General features: G+C 40.4%; 2 protein-coding genes across 2 annotated transcripts in view; one reads left to right on the top strand and one right to left on the bottom strand.

Annotated features, from left to right (window-relative positions):
* LOC110057219 (glutamyl aminopeptidase-like) overlaps positions 1-5,202 on the top strand; it is a 12,898-nt gene extending 7,696 nt beyond the window's left edge. Inside the window, exons 10-18 of the mRNA XM_020763802.2 lie at positions 181-308; positions 1,041-1,096; positions 1,259-1,406; positions 1,769-1,842; positions 2,207-2,311; positions 2,823-2,990; positions 3,856-3,996; positions 4,197-4,278; positions 4,854-5,202. Coding sequence (XP_020619461.2) covers positions 181-308; positions 1,041-1,096; positions 1,259-1,406; positions 1,769-1,842; positions 2,207-2,311; positions 2,823-2,990; positions 3,856-3,996; positions 4,197-4,278; positions 4,854-5,003 — 1,052 coding nt within the window. The 3' untranslated portion in view covers positions 5,004-5,202. The remainder of the gene's footprint in view (positions 1-180; positions 309-1,040; positions 1,097-1,258; positions 1,407-1,768; positions 1,843-2,206; positions 2,312-2,822; positions 2,991-3,855; positions 3,997-4,196; positions 4,279-4,853) is intronic.
* On the bottom strand, positions 4,993-21,574 carry LOC110057214 (uncharacterized). The gene is made up of 11 exons (XM_020763796.2): positions 20,700-21,574; positions 17,703-17,876; positions 15,899-16,839; positions 15,358-15,550; positions 14,246-14,704; positions 13,359-13,691; positions 12,375-12,525; positions 10,523-11,532; positions 9,595-9,827; positions 7,839-8,340; positions 4,993-7,287 (listed from the first exon to the last, which is right to left on the bottom strand). Exons 1-11 carry the CDS (start codon positions 21,388-21,390, stop codon positions 6,137-6,139), a joined length of 5,838 nt encoding a protein of 1,945 aa, XP_020619455.2. The 5' UTR covers positions 21,391-21,574; the 3' UTR covers positions 4,993-6,136.

Raw genomic sequence — 21,574 nt, 5'->3', positions numbered from 1 at the left:
ACCCCCCAAAAAAGGGGGGCGGGCCCCTCCCCTATATCCGCCACTGAGCGGTGCCTAGTGTTTGGTTATAATGAAGTTTTTAAGCAGTGTTTTTATTATGAGCGCAATAAAACTGAAATACTGGGTCTTGAGTAATGTGAAGTTATTACGATCTTAACAGCCTTTGGAACTGTTTTTCAGCTTCAATCAAGTGGCCCAAGACATCAGGTTGGATAAAAGCTAATGTTGATCAGATTGGATATTACAGAGTTAACTATGAAAAAAGCAACTGGGAAGGTCTTGTCAACCAGCTCAACATAGACCACGCTGTAAGTTCAAATGTGTGAAACTCATGAAAACGTCTCTAACTATTATCATAGATTTTCATTACTTCTACCGAGAATCGAAAAAGGTAGTTGTGACCTATGAATGCAACGAATAGTTTGAAAAGCAAAATAGCAAGAATTAACAATTACCCTGGGTTTATGTGGGTTTCTCGTATAGCTAAGAAGCCTTGAATACGGCGAAGAAAATAAATCCTCATTATTCGCGTCTCCGCTGGGCGTGTATCACGCTTTAGCGAAAGGACTCCTGCAGTAAGAATCCCTACTCATTCCCAGGAAATGAGGCATAACTGATTAAATTCTAGCATTGTATTGGTTCTTCAAGAACGTCTTTGTTCTTAAATGTCAGTTAGGGGAGGACTATTTGACTTTTGTGGGAGGGTGGGTGATCTTGAAAAAGAACATCCTGCAGGCACACTTGTACTAAAAAACATTCATGCACACTACCACTGCCAAAAAAAGACAAATTCACGCACGTTCAGTGAGCCGAAAAAAAAAAGCATGTTATACGACAAAATATCACGCATACAGACCTTCCGAGAAAAAAATCCAGTCCATGAAAGGGTAAAAAAACTCGTGCCTGTACCAAATCACCAACCCTTTCCCTCTCAGAAGTCAAATGGTTCACCCCTAATACTCAGCCGACCATAAAAAGACGTCATCGGTCGTGGAAACGCCGTGAATGACAGAGTTCTTATCAGCTGCATTGTATTGCAGGCATTGAATGCTGCTGACCGATCCGGACTGATTGATGACGCTTTTCATTTAGCAAGGTAATGCATCAGGGTTTTTTCGACATGGCATTTTTCTCTCCTGGTCAATAACTTATAGTTTCACGCTTTTCTGTTCCTTTGCTAGATCTCTCAATTTCTATATATCGTTCCCTTAGTTGGTTTGATTTCTTTAGTCTGATAAGCGTATCAATCGTTTCTCAGGAGTGATCAACTCGAGCACGCTGTAGCCTTGGACATGACAGTTTACATACAACACGAGACGGAATATACTCCTTTGATAACCTTCTTACGAAACATGGCGTACATTGGTAACCAGTTTATACTTCGAAAGTCTTTTGACGTCTTGAAGGTAATTTCATTTGGTGTTCTCTATATTTTCCTCTTTCGACCAATAGCTATTGAGTCTTTGACAAATCTGAGCGGCTTAGCTTGCATTGTACTAAGAACTCGTTGTGAATAATCCTCTTTGAACATCAAAGCAATATTGTCAAATTTCAACGCTCTCCCAGTTTCCGTGTACTTTTCCTGAATTTGTGAATGGCAATGTCGACAGTAAAACTAAAATTGTTTTAATCAGGAGAAAAACAGGTGAAAATTTCAGTTATCACAGGGCAAAATATGATGGTACAATTGCAAGAAACAACATATTGTAGTTAAACGTTCATTAAAATGTTTGTTTGTTTATTTATTTATTTTTTGTTTATCCCTCAGACGTATATGTTACAACAGCTTCAACCATCCATAGAGCGACTAGGATGGGATGACAAAGGAACCCACTTGAAAAAGTACGTGACAATCTTAAACTTCCTTGCTATATAATTAATAAGTGACTTCTAAACTGAAAATCCGCCAAAAAGGAGCAACTAGACTTAAACTCTTAAGGCTCAAGCATTAAGCTTCGATCATTTACACTGCAGCTAGTTATCTATTCTTTTAGTAACATATAAAACTTTAAGGTAAAATGCTGTTAAAATTATGAGTCTAAATGTTTTCGATTTGTTTGATCATCATCATCTGTTTGATCATCTGATACTTTTATCGGCGAAATGTATAAATTCTTTTAGTGTTTACAATGTTGAAAACACGGAAGAGAAACCTTCATAGATGTCTTCATATTTTATGTGATTATAATTAATTTTTTCTTTGAAGACTCCTGAGGCCAGAGATTCTGTCGGCAGCCTGTGATTATTCAGACCAAACTATTATCTCCGAAGTCAAGACCAAGTTTAAACTCGCTATGGAAGGAAAAGAGACGTGAGTAATGTTTGTGTAATGTTTTTTCTTTTAGAGGTCTCTTCGCCCTATCTGATTTGTTCTACTTGTACGTACGTCTTTTTTTTATTATGGCTAATAATGATGGTGATGGTGATGAACTTCGTCAACAATACCTGAGCTTTTCACGTAATACTCTTTTTGTCTCAAACTGACATAAAATTTTTATTCGTCTAGCCTTATTTGTAGTAGAAATTGCGTGATAACGCTGCCAAAGTAGGTTACTTCCTTTTATCACATTTGTTGAACCTAAATGAAAGACCCTCAAACAAAATCCGAAGTAAGAGACAATTATCATTATCATACAACGTAGAATTCCCGAAAGGGGGAATTTGTGAGAGACACGCCTTTGATCCATTACAAAGGCGGTGTTAAATGGAAGTCAGTAAAGGACTTTATTTAACTGACAGTTATTGCAAAAATACACACCCAGAGGGCTGTTTGATAAAAACGTGTGTGGACAAAATGAATTAGTTTATATCTATCCCCACAGAATTCCAACAAATCTTCGCTTTCTAGTATATTCTATTGGTGTCCAAGAGGGTGGCGAAGAAGAATGGAATCAAGTTTTTAACAAGTACTTTACAACTCACATCGCTTCTGATAAACGTATTCTGTTGGAATCACTTTCGTACACCAGAAATCCACAAATGATACAAAGGTAAGGAAACGGAGAGTTTCATTAGTTTCGTTATAGCAACATTTTCCCCTTCCAGTCGCCATCCTGCAGGAATGTTTCTTGGTTGCGGAGTCGAGGCCGATCCGTGTCGGAAAGACCTCGGGCGATATTCTCCCAGTAATGCCCTTGCGCTCGGTAAATAAAGCCTGGTTTTCACTAGCGACGCAAGCACAAGTGCAAACACAATAATTCTTATTTCACCGTGAAAACGGCCTTGACGCAGGCATAAGCACAAGCACGAGGATCAAAATTTTTCCTTTTTTTTGTGTTTGCGCCCATGCTTGCGTTTGCGCTGCAACAAGTTAAAGCGAAATACCGCTCAGGCATAACACAAACACAAGGATTTTACTTCACCTGATTATGTTTGGCCAATGAAAACAATGGATCCAGATTACCTCGCGCCTAAACAGTTTTTTAAAATGGCGGAAGGTTCGAATGATTTTCCTTGTACTTGTGTTTGTGTCGAATTTCGTTTTCACTTGGGTCATCCCTGTTGCTTGCATTTGTGCTTGCATTTGTGCTTGCTTTTGTGCTTGCGCTTTTGCTTGCGTCGCTATTGAAAACCAGGCTAAGAAGTAATTAACCAACGAATAGACAGTTGCTGCAATTAATGGCTAACGCTCGAACGTCGTATTCATAAAATGAACTGGTGTTTCACTTACCAAAGCTGTCCAGCTCATGATATTTGTTAAAAATTGTTTCCCTGATTCAGTTTGTAGCATTCTTACTAGCTCTTCACAGTGTTGCATCTTTGGTGCCAAACTATATATGTCTGTATTTTTTCTTCATGGAAACAGATTTTTAGGTTTGTCCTCACATGTCACTTTAAAATTCATATCCCGCACAGATGCTTGAACTATTCACTGGACAAGGCGAAAATCCCTTCCCAAGACACACTCTCAGTTATAAGTGGATTGGCTTCCAAGCCCAAGTCCTGGCGAATGGCCTGGAATTTTGTACGTCAAAACTGGCAATTCATTTACAAAAGGTATTTTACTACCAAATAATACCAAATTCTTTAGAATTTGGTTAATTCAACATGCTGAGAGGAAAGTTCTCCTGTAATTCAAAGAGGAAAACAAAGTGAAGAAAATTGTTTGTGAATTTGTAAAATTAACATTTAGGACCAAGGCTTTACATTAATCAATAAAAGAATTTCCACTAATGTTTTACTGTTATTCTCTTTAGATACAGTCGCGGATCCGATGAATGGCCAACATTAATAACATCCCTGATGTTCAAATGTAACACGCAAGTCCAATTAAACGAGGTAATTGAAACTGAACATGTGGAGTGATTCCACCTGTGGACAGGCTGGTTTAACGTTTGTAAGGGCAACAAAAACGCGACGAGTGAAACTGGGAAACAATTTCACACGCGTTTTAACAAAATTCTACATTTTGACAAAGAGCAAGTGAAATTATCTCTAAATTTTACGAGTATTCCATTTTATACGCTTACAATCGTGGGTTTTGTCTTTTCGTATCGAGAAATTTCGCGCCAAACTTTACCATGGCAATTTTGTAATTCCACATGTAAAATTGTAAATTAACACTGAAATTTCGCGCCAAAATTGAGGAATAATTTTTCACCCATGATTTCATTCATGGTGGCCTTTAAATAACTAGCCTGACGTACTAGCAGCCGCCGAGAGCTGTTTCTACCTTTTTCGCAAACGTCAGCGCGATATGTATAGCTTGCGCTCGAGCAGGATCACACAATCTACCAGACCAGCCTTGAAATCCATGACTAATTGGAGCAATAATTTCAATGCAGGTAGACAAGTTTATTTTGCAAACATTGGGCATATTATGACGTCACTTTGCGTGTTTTTTTTGTTTCTAGGTTATGAACTTTTTCAAAGACTATTTGCCGACTGAAGCGGCGTATCGACAGGTTCAAATGGGAATAGAACAAATACACGCCAATATTCTTTGGCTCAGTCGACACGAAGAGGAAGTGACTCGATGGCTACAACAACACGTTAAAATTTGACAGGATTTATTAAAACGCATAAAAAATTAAAATTATAAGGACAAGAACTTAATACTTTACACCAAATAAGTTGATTGATGGAACATCATGTTCAGTTTGAATGCCAGGTTTTTGGCATTTTGACTTGAATCGGCGTGTAGGAAGTCGGAAAATGTCCATGCAACAAAAAAAGATATTAAAATATATTTCTAGACTGAAATCGAGTACTGCTTGTGACATCTGGTTGTATTTTTGCAAAAGAGATGAATTTTTACCTCACGTTTACTAATCTAATCTCTATCTTGAAAGCAAACAACCTACAAACAAAACAAACAAATGAAATCTCAGAATGCTAACTGGTTGTTTTCACGCAGCAAGAAGAAATTAACTCCAATTCAAACTAGATTACATATCTCAAACTGATCTACCCTGACACAATGTCTTATGAGAGTTGTTTAGCGGCCACCACCCGATGATCTGGTGACCCTGAACCGGCATGAGTCTTTCACTTTATTAAATTTGTTTTCTACAGGTAATGAATCTATTTCACAAATTTCACACACTTTCACAACTGATGAAGTTGTGTATATAACGGCGATCATCATTCATGTCTTTAATTTTTTTCCGCGGTTCAAATATATCTATTCACTTTCATTAAATCACTTTATTAAAAATTGAAAAGGTTAAGGGTAAGCTTAATGCCTTGCTTCTTTGACGCAATGCAACTTTTAAGTTCTTTACAAAGTTCAGGTAAAGTCATCAAATGCGTAGCATTTTTTATCATATGAGTGGAACATCTAATTTATTGAAATATTTTTTCGAATTAACTGTTATGCAGGCCATGTTAACAAATTTCGATCCGCTGCACATAATTAACGCAAGCAATCTCCACTGTTGACGTCCTGAAACTAACCAACTAACGCTGCAAGCACGTGGACTCGGCTGGTAAAATACAACGGTAATCTTAAGAAATACAATGGTGTCCTGCATAGCCTTAGCTGAGAATTTAACCGCATGTAAAATAATGCTACAAGCTAACATGTGCATCGTTGGGTAAAATCGAAAATTCAAAAAGATATGATCTAAATGGTGTCCTACCTACGCCCAGCGAAAATACGCCTAACTGTAAAATTCATATTATTCTCTCTGGACTCTTAGCTGTGAATGTGTGGTCGAAGCTTTTTAGTTGCTGACCACAAGTCCCTGGCAACAGTCATCGCCAGTTCCTCGTCATCTTTTCCGTTGAACTGCCCCCATATCTGCAATTCGGTGAAGATTTTGCTGGGAGTGTTAAGGAATCTTGTTCCTTTTACGTCATATTTTTGGACTTCTTTCACTTGCAGTGACAGATTTCCATTGTAGATACGATACATGGACGTTTTGTCATGGCGGACAAAAGAAGCCTTCTTTAGGAATTCGTTTACCAAAACCAATCCCGGACCTCCATTAGGTTGCTTGCTGATGACAGATTTCGTCTTAAATACCTCATAATTTGCTGACTTCATAACTTCCTCTTTCTCTTTCCCCTCGAGTTTTCGCTCGGAACAGACGGTAACTCGGAAATCGATATCACGTGACTTCGTTCTGGCAGGACGCGGGGCTTTCACGTCAACTACGACCCAGTTTATTGGTGGAATTTCAACATCGCAAAACTTCAAATCCTTGTCGTAAATGACAGCGAGAATGTGATTCCTGCCTGCTTTTATTCCAAGAGTGTATGTTTCATCCGTCGACTCCAGGGAACTTGCCTCAAACGCTGCAGTCCAACCGTCAGCCCCACGCGAAATTGGTATAAACTTGTGTCTCATCAAAAGCTGTCTCCTAGCCTGCCCTGATTGGTTCTTGGGATCTGCGCTCCGACTCAAGGCGTTCTCAACGATGTCAACCCGCGACGTAAGAATTTGCACGTTTTCAACATAAATGCTTCCAAATTCCGCCTTAATTTTCAGTCTGTCTGTACCGTGTACATAGGGAAGATGTTCACGTTTAAAGACTTCCAGCTGGGAGGAGAGCATGCTGCAGAACTTTTTTCCTGCGAAATCGTCGGTTGAAGTAACGGAGAGACTCGACAGGAGAGCATGTATTGGACTTAGGTTGACAGCAAAGTCTCTTTGTAATTTTTTGAAAGTAACAGCATCTTCTGGTCCGTTTTGGCTGAGGAACAAGAACCCTGTAGCACCACTAACGGTGTGGTCATAGATGTATGACGTGCAGGTTGTTTCCAGCTTCTCCAGTTCATTCTGAACAGTATGTAATGTAAGATAGTCCCCCGTTGCCTCAAGAATGTAGCCGGCGGACTTTTGAGCTATAAGTAAATGAAAATTATAAAATGATATCGACTCACAAATAGGGGGTCTTGGTTTAGTCCGAACATCAATCTGGCTCTGGTTATGCGCATAATGCTGATTGGAAGTCGTTACAGCTTCATTTTTTCAACTTTGAATCGTTGACTTTACGTAAAAACCACATCGACGCCCGAATTTTCTTATTTCAGTGCTTCTTTATACACTATCGCATGAGTTTCACAAATCAGCTATCTAATGACAAAATGAAAATATCGCGGAATGAAGAAAATATTGAAACGAAAGTCATCACATTTCTAAGAATGATGCTGAAAGGTTTCCCGCAGCCATGCAAGCGATTCTTACCCTGATAGGAAACGTTATCAATAGACTACGAGTAGTCTACGAGTAGTTCCTCTTTCACTTTGTCGTGCGTGATGCGAAAGAAAACCGCATGAAAAAAATGGCCACCCTTTTTTTATTCTCGATGTTTATTTACGGTTGCGCTCGAAAGACTAAATGAGAGAGGGACTACTCGCGGTCTGCGGTGTCGAAGAAAGAAAACAATACACACCAGGTCGTAAAGTGATCTGTGCTGACGTCAGTGCTGATAATTTGACTCGGACAAACTCCTCAGCAAATCGAAGTGCGCCCCAAGTCGTGTTTGGCATGATCAGCGTTTCTTGAAGTTCGCGTGTGCTCTCTCTTTCAATTGACGCAGTGAGACTGTCCAGGCCACAGCACTGCGCAATTTCGTGAAATGCGTGAAGCGCCGCGTCAGAGAAGCGACCATTTTGTTCTAGAGAGACGTCCGGACAAAGCTTTTCAGTGATTTTCACTGGATTCTTCATGAGTCGTAAATGAAGGGGGTCATCGTCAGCCTGTGTACTGTAATGCTCAAAAAACTTGATTAGCACGTGACCTGGAGTGATTTCGTCACTGAATCCTTTCAGTCTCGCTTGAGAAGCTTCACCCAGGACTTCAATATTCCACGACCGCTCGGCTTCAGATTGTTCAGTACTGGTTGGTAATCCGAGGAGACTGGAACTGAAGTTTTGCAGTTCGTCGCGGCTAATCTAAAAAATAGCATTGAGAGTGACAATCATTAGGAGCTGCGAGGTATGTAGCATCAAAACTCGCTATCTCAAGTTCGACGCGCCTGCAAAGCGTTTTGTAACAAATACAAATTGTGCGAAACTGTTTATCAAAGAGATTAATTACAAAAGTCAAAAGAAAACGAACCACCTTGAAAAGGTTAATGCCTACCTTATCAAAGAGATTATTTTTTAAACACCATCCATCGGTGCCAGTTAGTATTCTTAATCAATTAATGAAAGCAAATACAATACGTAAATATAAGACTGTACTCCCATAGACTCTAATACAATCCAATTCTGGAACATAAAATATAAATAAATCTTCATTTTAATACCACTTCTGTTTAATAACTGGAACTGTTATGCTTATAATAGAGTTCAAGCTCTTGTTCAGTAAAGCTGCCAAACAGATCATTACACAAGATGGCAGATCCAAAATGGCGGCGGTTTGAAAATGATGGCGTATTTTTACATCATATAACGTCATCCTATTTAATGTACCTCAAAGGAGATATTTTTGGACTTAATTTATATCTTGTAAGTTTCATTGTCATAGCCTATTGCTCTAAGAGTTACCAGATGAGGGCCTCAAATGTTCCCCTCCAGGTCCTAACCTGGTCTGGGTAGGGTTAAACGCGTGATCTCACAGTAGGGGACTTAAGATTTGAGTATGAGTTCGAGATCGAGTACGAGAACGACTTTTCAATTCTAGTTTGCAGGCTTCACATCATCACGTCACAAATCATCTTATCCCATGAGCTACCATCGCTACCTTAAACCAACAGTGGAGAGCGTGGGCTCTGGAAACGTTACTGATTTAAAATTCGACAATCGTACTCAGTTGCACTCCATCTTGTACTAGTAGTTCAATCTAAAGGTCCCTGCTGAATTTTCGCACAACTGGCCGACACTTTTTAAATTTGTTTTTGACTGACCAATATCGGCTACATTCTTCCATGGTCTGTAAACGCATATACATTAGAAATGATGCCATGAAATGGTCAAAATCACACGTGAAGCCATTCGCTTCTCTTGTCGTTCCACTCATCCTCAGAGACCCGGGGGTCGCTGGTCGGGACGACACGATATTTTCGGGCGAAAGTTTACATCAAGGGCAGCTCTTGCCGTTCCAAAACTTTCGCCCAGAATCGCGTCGTCCCGACTAGCTGCCCCTGGGTCTCCGAGGCTAGGTTCCACTATACTTTTAGACCTTCTTTAACGTCTCAGGCGTACCTCATAAATGAATCCAGACTTTTCACAAAAGGTGACAAAGAGAGTGGCCAAATTTTCGTCTGAGATGAAGCTATGTTTTGAGTTGCCATTAAGGTGCCGCCGTCGGCCCCAATGCATTACAATCAGTAGAAGATGAAGGAGACGAGGACACCGCTGAACATGAACACTGACATACGCACTCTTCAGCAGTCTGTTGGAATCCGCTGTGATGTAGTATTGCTGTTTCAATAACCCTAGATAACAGGAGAATGTCAGCATATCTCCATCGTGTGGGTATCGTTTAATTGATATGTTCTTTAATGTAATTGTGAACTCATAACTGCTTTAATCAATCTTAGCAAAAATTACTCATGAGGTAGGCAAGGTAACATATGCGTACTTTCATCGGTTGTTTGGTCAGTAACCTTCAAATTGTGATGTACATAAGACAAGTTTTAGAATATTCTCACAAAGACGTCCATATCAGAAAACTACTGTTATGGATTTGAGCCTTTTAATGTCGAAAACTGCCTTGCATTTTATCTTTGTTGTTATAAATTTGAAAGAAAATCAGGTCTTTCATTTGTTTTTACCGCTCCAGTTTTTTTGGTAGACTCAGTTCAGAAAGATTTCGAGAAGACACCAAAAAGTTGTTACAACTAACAGATTGATGATTAACTTACGGTGGTTTTGGTGTAACCTCTATTCACACAGTAACAAGCGAACAGCAAAATGAAATCTAACTGTTAAACGCTATTTGAAGTACGTCAGTGACATAATTTAGCTTTCTGTTATAAACAATATGTTAATTCTTATTTTGTAATTATTCTTTACAGTTTATTTACACACGACCCCACAAACTGCAAGCTTAATTACTTATCGTGTTTAAATAAAGGTTACTTACTTACTTACTTACTTACTTACTTATGCACGTACTTACTTACAGCACCTTGAGTACGTTGAAAACACAACGCAACAGGATATCTTTGCATTTTAACCTCGCCAGATCGAGTCAATTCTGTTCCCAGCCATTGAAGGTATTGATACTGCTCTTGATCAGTGGCGTTCCACTTGTAATGCGCATAAATCTCAATACGGCGCCTCTCTTCATCACCAATAGAGATTCCGGTCAGCGAAGTATCACATAAAGACAGGCGTGGAACATGGTCAACCCCAAGGAGGCGATGTAACTTGTCACGCTGTTGAATTCGCATGTCGCGATCCTCAGTTAGATGTAATTGGAACTTTTCAAAAAAGTAGGCTGCTTGAGCTGTAACAAGGTCTCCGACTGTACTGAGAGCATGTCGTTTCTGGATTCCGTCTTCTTTTCTTTTTGTTTGCTTCGCGTCTTTAATCTTTGCCAGGATTCGGTCGACAACCCACGGGAAGCTAAGCAGCCTGCTCGGACCTCCTGCGTCACTCTGTTGTTGATTTCTCTGTAATTCGTTGGACGATGCTCCTACTTGCACCTCAGTGACTGCAGTCTCGTCTTCGTCGTCTTCTCCGTACGTTGCCATGTACCAGGCAGACGCTTTCATCAGGATTTCATCGCTAAAAACACCATTTTCTTCAAACTCTTCCATCACCTCGTCTTCACCACCGAATTCGTCATAAAAAACGTGCCGTGTTTTCGAGCGCAGGGTTGAAAGACTTGCCTGTATCATTTGGGCCACTTCGAATTTCTCATCGGTTTTGCCAGAAAGACGGGTGTTTACCCTCACAAGACAGCCAGTAATCACTTCGCCTTCACTTCTCAAGCCATATAAAGACATAAGCCCCTCCAATTTGGTGTTATAGTGATTTCTCGCTGCTTTAGCGTCTTCAAGGTATTGCTCGTAGCCTGGTACGATCATGTCTTGATCAGGGGTGATCTGGGTCTGAGTAGCGTCCCCCGAGAACTGCTGGCCACGGTCAAGTGCTTTACACTTACGGAACAGTTTTCCCAGGATTCGTTGGGAACTGAAAACAAATAAAGGAAAGATTCATAAATTGACAGAAATGTAACTGATACACTTAAAAGTTTTGATCTAGGAAAGCCTCATATAGCTTTGGGCGTCTCTTTTTCATAGGTAAGACACAGAACTCAATTAGACATTTCAAAGGCCTTAAAAATCATTTCATGCGAAACGAAAATTAACTCGTAACTCTAACACGTTAAAACCATTTACCACCAACTTGGAAGATGAAACAATTATTAAACGCCATGAGCGAGTTCTGAAGACCAAACAGCTCAGTGTCGGAAGAATGAAGTATAAAATAGTTACTGTAAATCCTCGAATTAGCGCTCGGGGCGCTTATTTCAAATTTAGGAGAAGACGGGGGGTGCTTATTCAAGGGTGCCGCTTAATCGAGGTTGGGGGGGGAGGTCTTATTTAATTTTTCCCAAATCGTGGCCTGACACGACCATTTTTTGAATACATAATCTGCGCGTAAATAACAACATAAGCTTTTTATTGACATAAAAAGCTGATCCTAAAGTTTAGATCGTGGAACCATTAATACTTAACGTGTTCAACGTGTTCACTTAACGTGTTCACAAACTGGAACAATGTTCAAATCTAATACAACATGACGAAACCTATACATCCTTTGTTGTCTCATTACTCGTCCACAAATTGGGGGGGAGGGGATGGGGCGCTTATTCGAGGGGGCGCTTATTCTAAATTTTGGCCGATAGGAGGAGTGCTTATTGGAAGGAGGCTCTTATTCGAGGGGGGAGAGGGCGCTAATTCGAGGATTTACGGTATTCCTTCATTTAACACTAAATGCCGCTGATTAGGTTTAGTGAGCATATGACCTACTTGTAGCGGGGTTTGCCGGGTTTCATCATAAAGTCTGGGTACTGATCAGGTCTCAGCTCCTTAGGAAGAGTCGGGCACTTTCCCGTCTTTGGAAAATCTACAGCATCTGAGTGCATGTGGGCTAATTTGATGCACGCATCAGAAAATATGCCTTGAAAGTAATAGAATGAATTAACTTTCGGACAAATAAGGAGGAATAGGAACCGGGTGGAAACGCTAGCCCTGATGAGCTTTTCCGGACTTTTGAATGAAAGAAGATCAACTCTTAGCCGTCTTTATTGACTGACTGACTGACTGACTGACTGACTGACTGACTGGCTGGCTGAATGACTTACATGCTGACTTACTGACTGACTGACTTACATGCCGACTTACTGACTGACTTACTTACTGACTGACTTACTGACTGACGTACTGACTGACTGACTGACTAACTTACTGACTGACTGACTGACTGACTGATTTACTGACTGGCTAACTTTGACTGACTGACTGACTGACTTACTATATATTGAACTGAAAACTATTTATCCACGATTGTTGTCCTTGCATTGCAACTGCGTTATTACACGCAGGTGCGCCTAAATTTCCTGGCAATACTTTTTTCAATTACCTTTAGCAATTTTGTGATATAAATTGTTTCTGGTAACCCATCCAATTTTTTTTCATATTGTATCAATTTAAGCTGGCTTCTATGACGCCATGAGGCATTACTGAATACAAGATGTCGAATTCAAGATCATTTTTCTCATTTTCTCATTTTCAGTGACGTCATCCGCAACATCCATCTACCTCATTGTACAGAGGAAACTCCAATTATGATGCATTAATGTGACTTACAACAATGAGCTTCATCAACTCTCCCTTCGCGCGGTTGTGCGTCTTAAGAAATACGTTTTTGTATTTAAACGAAACACTGCTTGAATTCTTCATTCAGATCTAAGCTATTAAGTACTTAAATAATCATTTATATTGCTTACGTACCTTCATCGTCATGGTCTGCATGTACGAGATGAGCATTTGCAATGATCCCAAGCTGATCATTTTTGATGTAATCTGCCACAAACTGAATCATGTCGGATACTTCTACAGGTCTTTGCAAAACTATTTTTTCTGGTGATGTGAAATCCATCGGGTCTACATTTTCTTTTGGTGGGAGCAGCTTGTCATACCACGTGACGAAATATTTGTCTCCATCGAGATCTGAACCAGACATTTCGTCAGTGTGAGGCCTGGGACCTTTGGCGGGAAACACAATGCAATCAACCAAGTGGTGCAGAACTTGAACATCAACGGCTTCAAATGTGCGCATGTCACCTAGCAGAAACAGGAAAGCAAACTCTTAATGTAAGAAGGTGTACAATTGTAGTTTAGGCTACAAAAAGGAAAAGAAATAGATTGTTATAACAATGCGTCTGAGGAGGAAACGTTTCTGTTTAATTTAGTCACTTTTTCATCGACACCTGGAATTGAAGCGGTTTACATTAATTTCATTAGCAATTTTGTTTCATAGTATATGTTTCCCAAGTAAACTTTCTATTAGCAATGCCGTGCAGACAACGCCTAACAAGGCTGAAACAGCTCCTCTAGACTCCCTATGTTTTTGATAGCTACAGAGCTAATGCCCTGTAACGTTGTCCTCTTTGCCGAATTCTTTGACTGTAAGCCCACCCTCATCTATTTGTAAACTGCGTGTGGAGCTCTGGTTAAGTCATGTTGAACACCATGTTTCCTCTTATAGCTATCTTGCATATTGCAACCGTTACATGTGATGTTATATTTAGTTGAAGAAATCGGGCACAAAACAATTTTAGTTTACGTCGGCTTGTTGCTTTCTGTTGACCTTTGTTCTGTGGAGATGTAAGACTAACCTGGGTGAAAACAGGGGTTCTTGCTGATTACCACTCTGCCTTTGAGTGTTATCATATCTTTTCCTGGTTCATTCACCAACTTGGAGTAACGAACAAAAACCTGCCCGTATTCCAGAGAACCTGTCTCGTCTATGACTCCCATCAGTAGGCGGCCATGGGTTTCAGGGATAGCAATTCTGGCTCTCCGTAATAAGTCGCCCAACCGGCTCTTATAGATTGCCGTGAGCAGGGAACGGAAGAACGGTTCTCGAGTAAAATTGACACCACTGCGTGACAATGCTGTTATTTTCAATCCACCGGGGATGTTTGCGTGACGAAGAGTATCCAGCGCTACCGTTTCAAAGAGCAGCATCAAGGCGAGGCTACGAAGCATGTTATCTTGCAGACTGATAAATGACTCGTCAGGAACTCCGAGCCCATTCAAGAGAATGATGCACTGACGATTAAGGTACAAAAGATCTAAAATAAAACAAAATCAAATCAAAACATGGTAACTATCTTATCCAAATTTTATCCAAAACGCGACGTGAGGCTTTGTGACGGATGAAAAAAATATCTTCACGACCAGAAGCTAGGACATGGCAGACAAGAACGCTTTGCTGTGGAAATTTCTATCAATACCGGTGATAAATAAAGAAAGACAGTAATTTTTTTTAGCTCAGAAGTGAAATGAGTGCCAAAGCAAACCCATTAGCTCTCAAACACAGGATGGGCACTCTATCCACTAAGCTACGGAAGTAATAATGGCATGCTAGGTCATTACTTGCTGGAATAAGTAATGTCGGAAACATTTTGACATATTGAAATAACATCTCTCTTTTTCAAAAAAAAAATTGATGTTTTTAGTAAAGTCCTGTTTACATGTCCACGCAACATTTGCTGCAGACGCAAAACTTGCCTGAAAGAAGACCAAGACCCCTGAATTTTTGTCCTGCTCATTCCACATTGTTATGAACGTTTTTATTAAAATTTTCCTTGAAAATACACTTGATCGTTGAATTAAAAGAAACTTTTCTCAATGTAAGGTATCATTTCAGGACGTTAGTAAACAATGTAGATACATAATTTTTGATTTGGATATTACAGTTGGATGTTTGAAATCAACAACTTACTTGGCTTAGTTGCCTCGCAGATCTCTAGAGTGGAGTGGGATGACGGGAATTTATACATGCTCTTTCGGAACTGCAGAATTTCCTGGTCCTCTCCGTACGGAAGTCTTGGGTCAATTGCCAACATCCCCTTACAACCACCGAAACGAATCTGATAGGCTGAGGGAGTTGGATCAAGATCGAGGCTGTCTGCAACCTGAATTATATAAAAGAGAAAACTTCAGAAGGGGACAACTATCAGTAATTGTACGTTGATAGCGTTAAACAGAAGATGACAGGGTCGTAGCCAGAAACAAATTACGACTGAGGCTGTGTCCAAGAAATGAGTTGTGACTGAGGCAATGTCCATGGTTTAATTCTCTTCCTGGGAATTTAGGGTGTTTTTGATGACTGTAAACAACAAAAACGAAAAAAATAACCGAGGCAAGCGCCTCGGTTTGCCTGTTACCAGCTACGGCCCTAGATGATAAATATCAAGAGAGATATCTTTTGTCGATTCTCTAAGGTTATTGTGGAATCTTACGTTATCATTTTCGTTACATACTTTCCTAGCCAAAGCCCTGCTGATTTTTCCTACTCCATCGCTGAAGGTGTATGTCCCTGATCTCAAATTGTCGCAGCACTTGAAATACACGTTTTCGTATCGTACTTCTACATCTGGAATTTTTTCCACTGTGCATCCCACTTCAATGCTGACTGTGACTGCTTCCTTTGTGGATGAAAAGCACTGGCCCATACGAGAAACATAGGTGGCTACGCATCTGATCTCATTCAACTGTCCCAGCGATCCTCTTATGTCAGCGGCTTGGTGCTCGCCGTCTGTCGCGTAAAGCCATGCGCCATGATCACGTAACTGACTATTGGAGCAAGCCAGAAACTCAAACGTTTTCCCAGCGATCTCTATGTTGTTTGATAGTAGGTCTAACACGCGTTCTTTCAACACGTACTTAAGGCCTTCTGGGTACGTTGAAGCGAGCTTGGAAAAGTCCTCATCCCTGAATGCAATTCGCATTGCCTCCTCGTGGCCATACTCTCTGATCACTCGATTCTCCGCTACCAGTTCCGCAGGAAGAAGGTAGTTCTGGGTTGGAGTTACGATAAGCCGCGGTACGTAAACATAATGCTTTGGCAGTTCGAATTCAAATGCCGTCAAGTGCTTCATGTCTCCGTACAACAGGCTTTCAAGGTAATACTCAAGTGGACAAAAACGATCAGACTCTGCAAAACTCACCAATCTGTACAAAGCTCTGCTAACCTTCTCGGGTGACACAAGCTTATTGTCAAGGAGTGACTCGTACCTGTTCGTCGCCTTTCGTAACAAGTCGTAAAACTTTCTGGAAATACGGTCACTTATTTTGAAGCCACGAGACAACAGGCATTCCAACGCATACATGATCTTGTAGTCAGATAACGCAGGTTTCCTTGGAATCTCTGTGGGCCCTCGAGGGGATTTCGTCTTCATGGCGGCGAAGAAGATAGAAGAGACTGGCAAATATAAAATACAAGTGAAATAGATAATTCATTAAGCTAAAATGTCAGATTAGAATTTTCGACCACTTTGATGCACTTTTATGGTAATTTTAACAACAACAACAACTTTATTTGTACTCATTCAGCAGGAATTTAAAGCAAGGCGAGAACTACCAGCCTGGAAGCTACAGTGTAACCCTTCGTGAAAACCTTTTTTCCACTTCAGGCAAAGCAGTACTCAAGGGAAAGAGATAAAGGCCAATGTGGGAGCCGTTTCCAAGCATGAGTTAAAGACATTATATTCTTATATTTCTTGGAATTTAAAAGTCCTCAAAAAGTCCGGTATGATTACGTAAAATACAATTATCTAACGAAATAAAACTTGATGTATATATATTTTTTGTAACTTCTCTTTACTGTTTTTTTATATTAAACGTACAATTAAGCAGAGAAGTGACGACTCACTCCAGTTACCCTGCTGTCGCGTTCACAACGAATGGATGAGTTACCTAAATTTCAGATCCCTTATTATTTCCTTCCATTCTGGGAAAGGAGGGCTGCTTGACTTAAACTATGTGATGAAGACAGATTAATCTGTAAAGAAAGAGCTATTTACAATTCGCTCATAGAGCGGTTTTCATTTGAGTGTCGAAAGTAATTAGACAATTACTTTGGTTTTGGTTTTGGTTTTACTACGATTTGAGATTGGCTGAGTAGTCTAATTGGTAAGTAATTGGTTTGGTTTTGGTTTTACGACACTCAATTGAAAACCGCTCTAACGCGTATGCCTCATTTCGCTTAAAACTGTGCAGAGTGCCTGTGTTTAGTGTGCCAAGCACCAAGGAATCGTCATTGTTTTAACATCAACCAAAGATTACCTTTCAGCGAAAGGCCGGCCATTAGCCCAAGCGCTGAGTCTTCCTCGTCTCTGTCAAATCCCTGATTCAGTGGAAAGCTCAAACACAACACTGAACTGGATCCAAGAACCTCTCGACTACAACCAAGGAACTTGGTGAGACGATCGAAGTTTGTGTAGTCGCCGACGGTTACCTCTGGTGATGAAAGAGAGTAACGTGACAAGAAACGTCACTACAACGTCCCGGTTGTTCTAGTCTTGTAGACTAAGGTTGTGTTTTCACTAGGACAATTTTGGCTAGAAAAAGTCGGAAAAGTCCGGAAATGCAGTGAAAACAGTTCGTCTTGAGTTTAGCGAGTTAAAAATGCAAGCTGTTTTCACCAGAAAAAACAAGCAATTTTCTCGCCAATATGACCGGAAATTCACGCCAAGTTATACTACCTCGCGAGATGGTATTACTTGTCCTGGCGAGTGCCGCAGCCAATCACATTCTGCATAGTGACAGACGCCTGCCAAAGAATCTGGCAATAGTATTTACCAGACGCTCATATCGCAGTTCAGTGTGCGAAACTGAACTTTTAAAACAGTAGACGAGTTCAACAGTCCTTCTCATTTATTTCGGTTTACCATTCCAACGGTCCCATTAGCTTCTCCAGTTCCTCGGCCAGGACCCTACCTATGACACGGCGTCGCCGTGCAGAACGAGTTCCTGCATTACAACATTTTGTCGCATCTTCCTCATTTCTGGGGACATAAACTGCATCGTCTGGAAGAAATGCCTTCTCCCTCGCATAAATATAGCTAGAAAAGCGCTTCCTCTCTCAGCCATTTTTGAAAGTTGCGCGCTTTCGTAATTTGAATCTTCTGGGTTAAATTTCAATTGAAAACAGATGTCACGTTTAACTACCTCATTACATGAAATTTTCGCGACACCTTAATTTCGTGATTTTGAGGTTCGCATATTTCGCGACACCTTAATTTCGCGATTTTGCCAAAATTTTTCATTTTGACTCACTTTAATTTCGCGTTTTTGAGTGAGACACACTTTATTTCTTTGTCAATGTTATTTAACATGTCCCTGAATTTGATCAAACAACTTAATCAACAATGTCCAAATAAAGAGAAATGCAACTGATTATGTAAACAGTAACAAGAAAGATGTTCTCACAGTGTCTACAAGGCACGGTTTGTAGTTCATGCTTGAATTAAAGTCACGTTTTTAGTGGTCAATTGACCTCATTATCCACGTACATTAAATATTCCTTTCTGCAGACTCCCAAGAGAAAGGTGTTGCCGTTTAGTTTCACGACTGATGCTGTTTAACTGTTTGCGTAAATGTCTTGATACGGATCAACAGGCGGTAGTACTTCTTTTCCAGAGGCGACAGTAAGAATGGAGGCATCTACCAAGAACGTTGAAGCAATTGAAAGGTTTAAGCAACTAGTCGAACAGCCCTACAAGGAGCCAGTAAATGGATAGTTTGAGGATTGTACAAAAGAAGTGCTATCTGGAGTGGAGACGGAAAGTAGTAGAGATGAAGAGGACGTGAACATTACCACAGAATAGTTCAAAATGATTGTTACAAACGTGTGTAATGGTAATAAAGTCGCTTTTTTAATTATTGACATAATGTGAGTCACTTAATTTTTGCGTCCTGTTAATTTCGCGACATATAATTTACGCGTCACTTAAATTTCGCGATTTCTTTTAAATCGCGAAATTCGCGAAATTAACGTGTCGCGAAAATTTCATGTAATGAGGTAGTAAATGTTGGTCTGTAAACAAACACCTAGAAAGAATGTTCAGCTAGTTAATCGGCCTAGTGAAAACGCAGCCTAAGGCCAATTCCAAGCGTCGTCCTACTGCTGTGCCGAATTAAATTCAAGAATTAAATTCGACTTAAGCGTGGTAGTAGCACGACGATTGAAACCATTCAGGTCGACAGGCTGAATCAAGTTCGGCACGACTGTTTAGCAGGGCAGATCTTGCCGTGCCGCACGGCAGTAGCGCAACTTGGTTTCAAACTGTGTGTTCTTGCCATGCCGAATTGAATTCATAGCCTTCTGCATCAGCTGCCGTTGCTTTCTAGCATTTAAAATAGTCTTCAGCAAAGCAAACTTCTTCCGAACCTTCGACGCTACTAAATCAGATTCGATGTTTGACACCACTACCGTTCTTTTCAATGCCACTGCCGAGCCAAATTCATATGAGTTCGACACGGCAACAGCACGACGTTTAGGCCAGGCCTAAGGGCCCTGTTTTCATGAAGGTAGGGCTACTAGTTATCTTGGATCTAAAGGCCTAAGATAGCCCCGACTTATAAACAGAACTTTAAGATAGGGTCTCTCAATTGCGAGGACAACTCAGGCGTCACAACTAGAAAATAAAACTCTCAAAATCAACTATAAATAATCCCGCTCAAGGAGACAGTAGCGGCCAACCTAATATCAAGAATTCTCTCCCAAAAACCGGCCCACTGCTCGCAAATTATGTACTTACAAGGGAAAGTCGTAAACGTAAGTAGGATGCTTTTGTACTAATGTTATTATATTTAGTCGGCATTTTGTTCACATTTCGCGTGTTTTAGCCCCACTAAAGCTGTCCCAGCCAGGTCTTCGAGTTATCTAAAACGAGCCGTTTCAAGCGCAAAACACAATCCGGACACTAGAAGGATCACAATAGCAGTCTTAGCAATGGATAGAGGATAATACCTTGGCTTCCTGTGAAGGAAGAATTTGAGACTTAAGACTTCTCTAGATCTAGGCATGCCAGGCTTTACGTGAATCACTGTTGACTTTTATGCTGATAGAACTTCGCCACAATATTGAATTCACGAGAAAGGTGTCTAAAATTAACACGCATGAAGTACCCCTTAGAGTTGAAGGTGGCTGGAAAATAAATCAGCTTAAAAAAGCTCCAGCTAAACTATGAAATTTTTCCCTTTTTCGTAATCTGCTAGGCAGCTATAGCTATATAATTTACATGTTAATATGCGACATATATGATGCTATTCAATTACCTTCAGATACTTTTGGCGGCCACTGAAGAGGGAAATAAAAGTGGATTGTTCCTTGGTGCAAGTTTTCATCTATGACAACGTAATTCTCGAGTTGCCTGTATTCCATTTCAATGCGAACTTCCTTGTTTCCTTCCGGAAAGCCTGCTTTGAAAAATGTGATCGCCAGAGTTTTCGTATCGTGCTCAAACTCGCTTTGAATATTTCCACTTTCAAAGTCGGGTGCATTTTCATCACTAGACCAATGTCGTATGTAGGTTCCGCGATCGAAGAAACTTCCAAAGCTAAAGGAAGTAGCTTGCAGCACTTGTCTTGTCCCGTCCGATTTGTATTTGAAAGTGTTTTTGGCGGATTCACCAGATTCCAACCAGAATGGATCTCCACGACGACAGATAGAGGAACACCACTGTCGCCGAAGATGCTCGAAAAACTTTCCCAAGTAGCCGTGATCTCTCGTCTTCAACTTGATGTTTATGTTTCTAGCATTATTTCTAGAGTCCGTTACCGGTTGATGGGCTTTCTCCACTTGAAAATTATTAGCTCGCAAATAATTTTCGACCTCTTCAAGGCTACTGTGACTTCCTTGATTACTGCTTGTTGGAATGCGATCTTCCCAGATGTTTACGTTCAGTACGATGTCTTTCGGTTTAGACGGAAATTTTTGCTTCGGGCCTTGAGTTCGACGATTCGCCATGCTAATACATACACCCAGTTTGACAAGAGAGAGTTTAAAATATTCTCAAACAAGGTGCAATATACATGAGCGATCACGACGTTCGTCCTGTTTGTTTCAGTGTAACCGTAGAATTGAAGCGAAAATACTTTAAATATATACCGAAGTTGCAAGTTAAGCACATTCAAAGTGTTCACGATACTGC

This window comes from Orbicella faveolata, unplaced genomic scaffold (assembly GCF_042242905.1).
Source record: "Orbicella faveolata isolate gen_17 unplaced genomic scaffold, um_ofav_v1 contig_1, whole genome shotgun sequence".
NCBI classification, from domain to species: Eukaryota; Metazoa; Cnidaria; class Anthozoa; order Scleractinia; family Merulinidae; genus Orbicella; species Orbicella faveolata.
The sequence above is the reverse complement of the archived record's forward strand: the minus strand, read 5'-3'. Positions and strand labels throughout refer to the sequence as shown.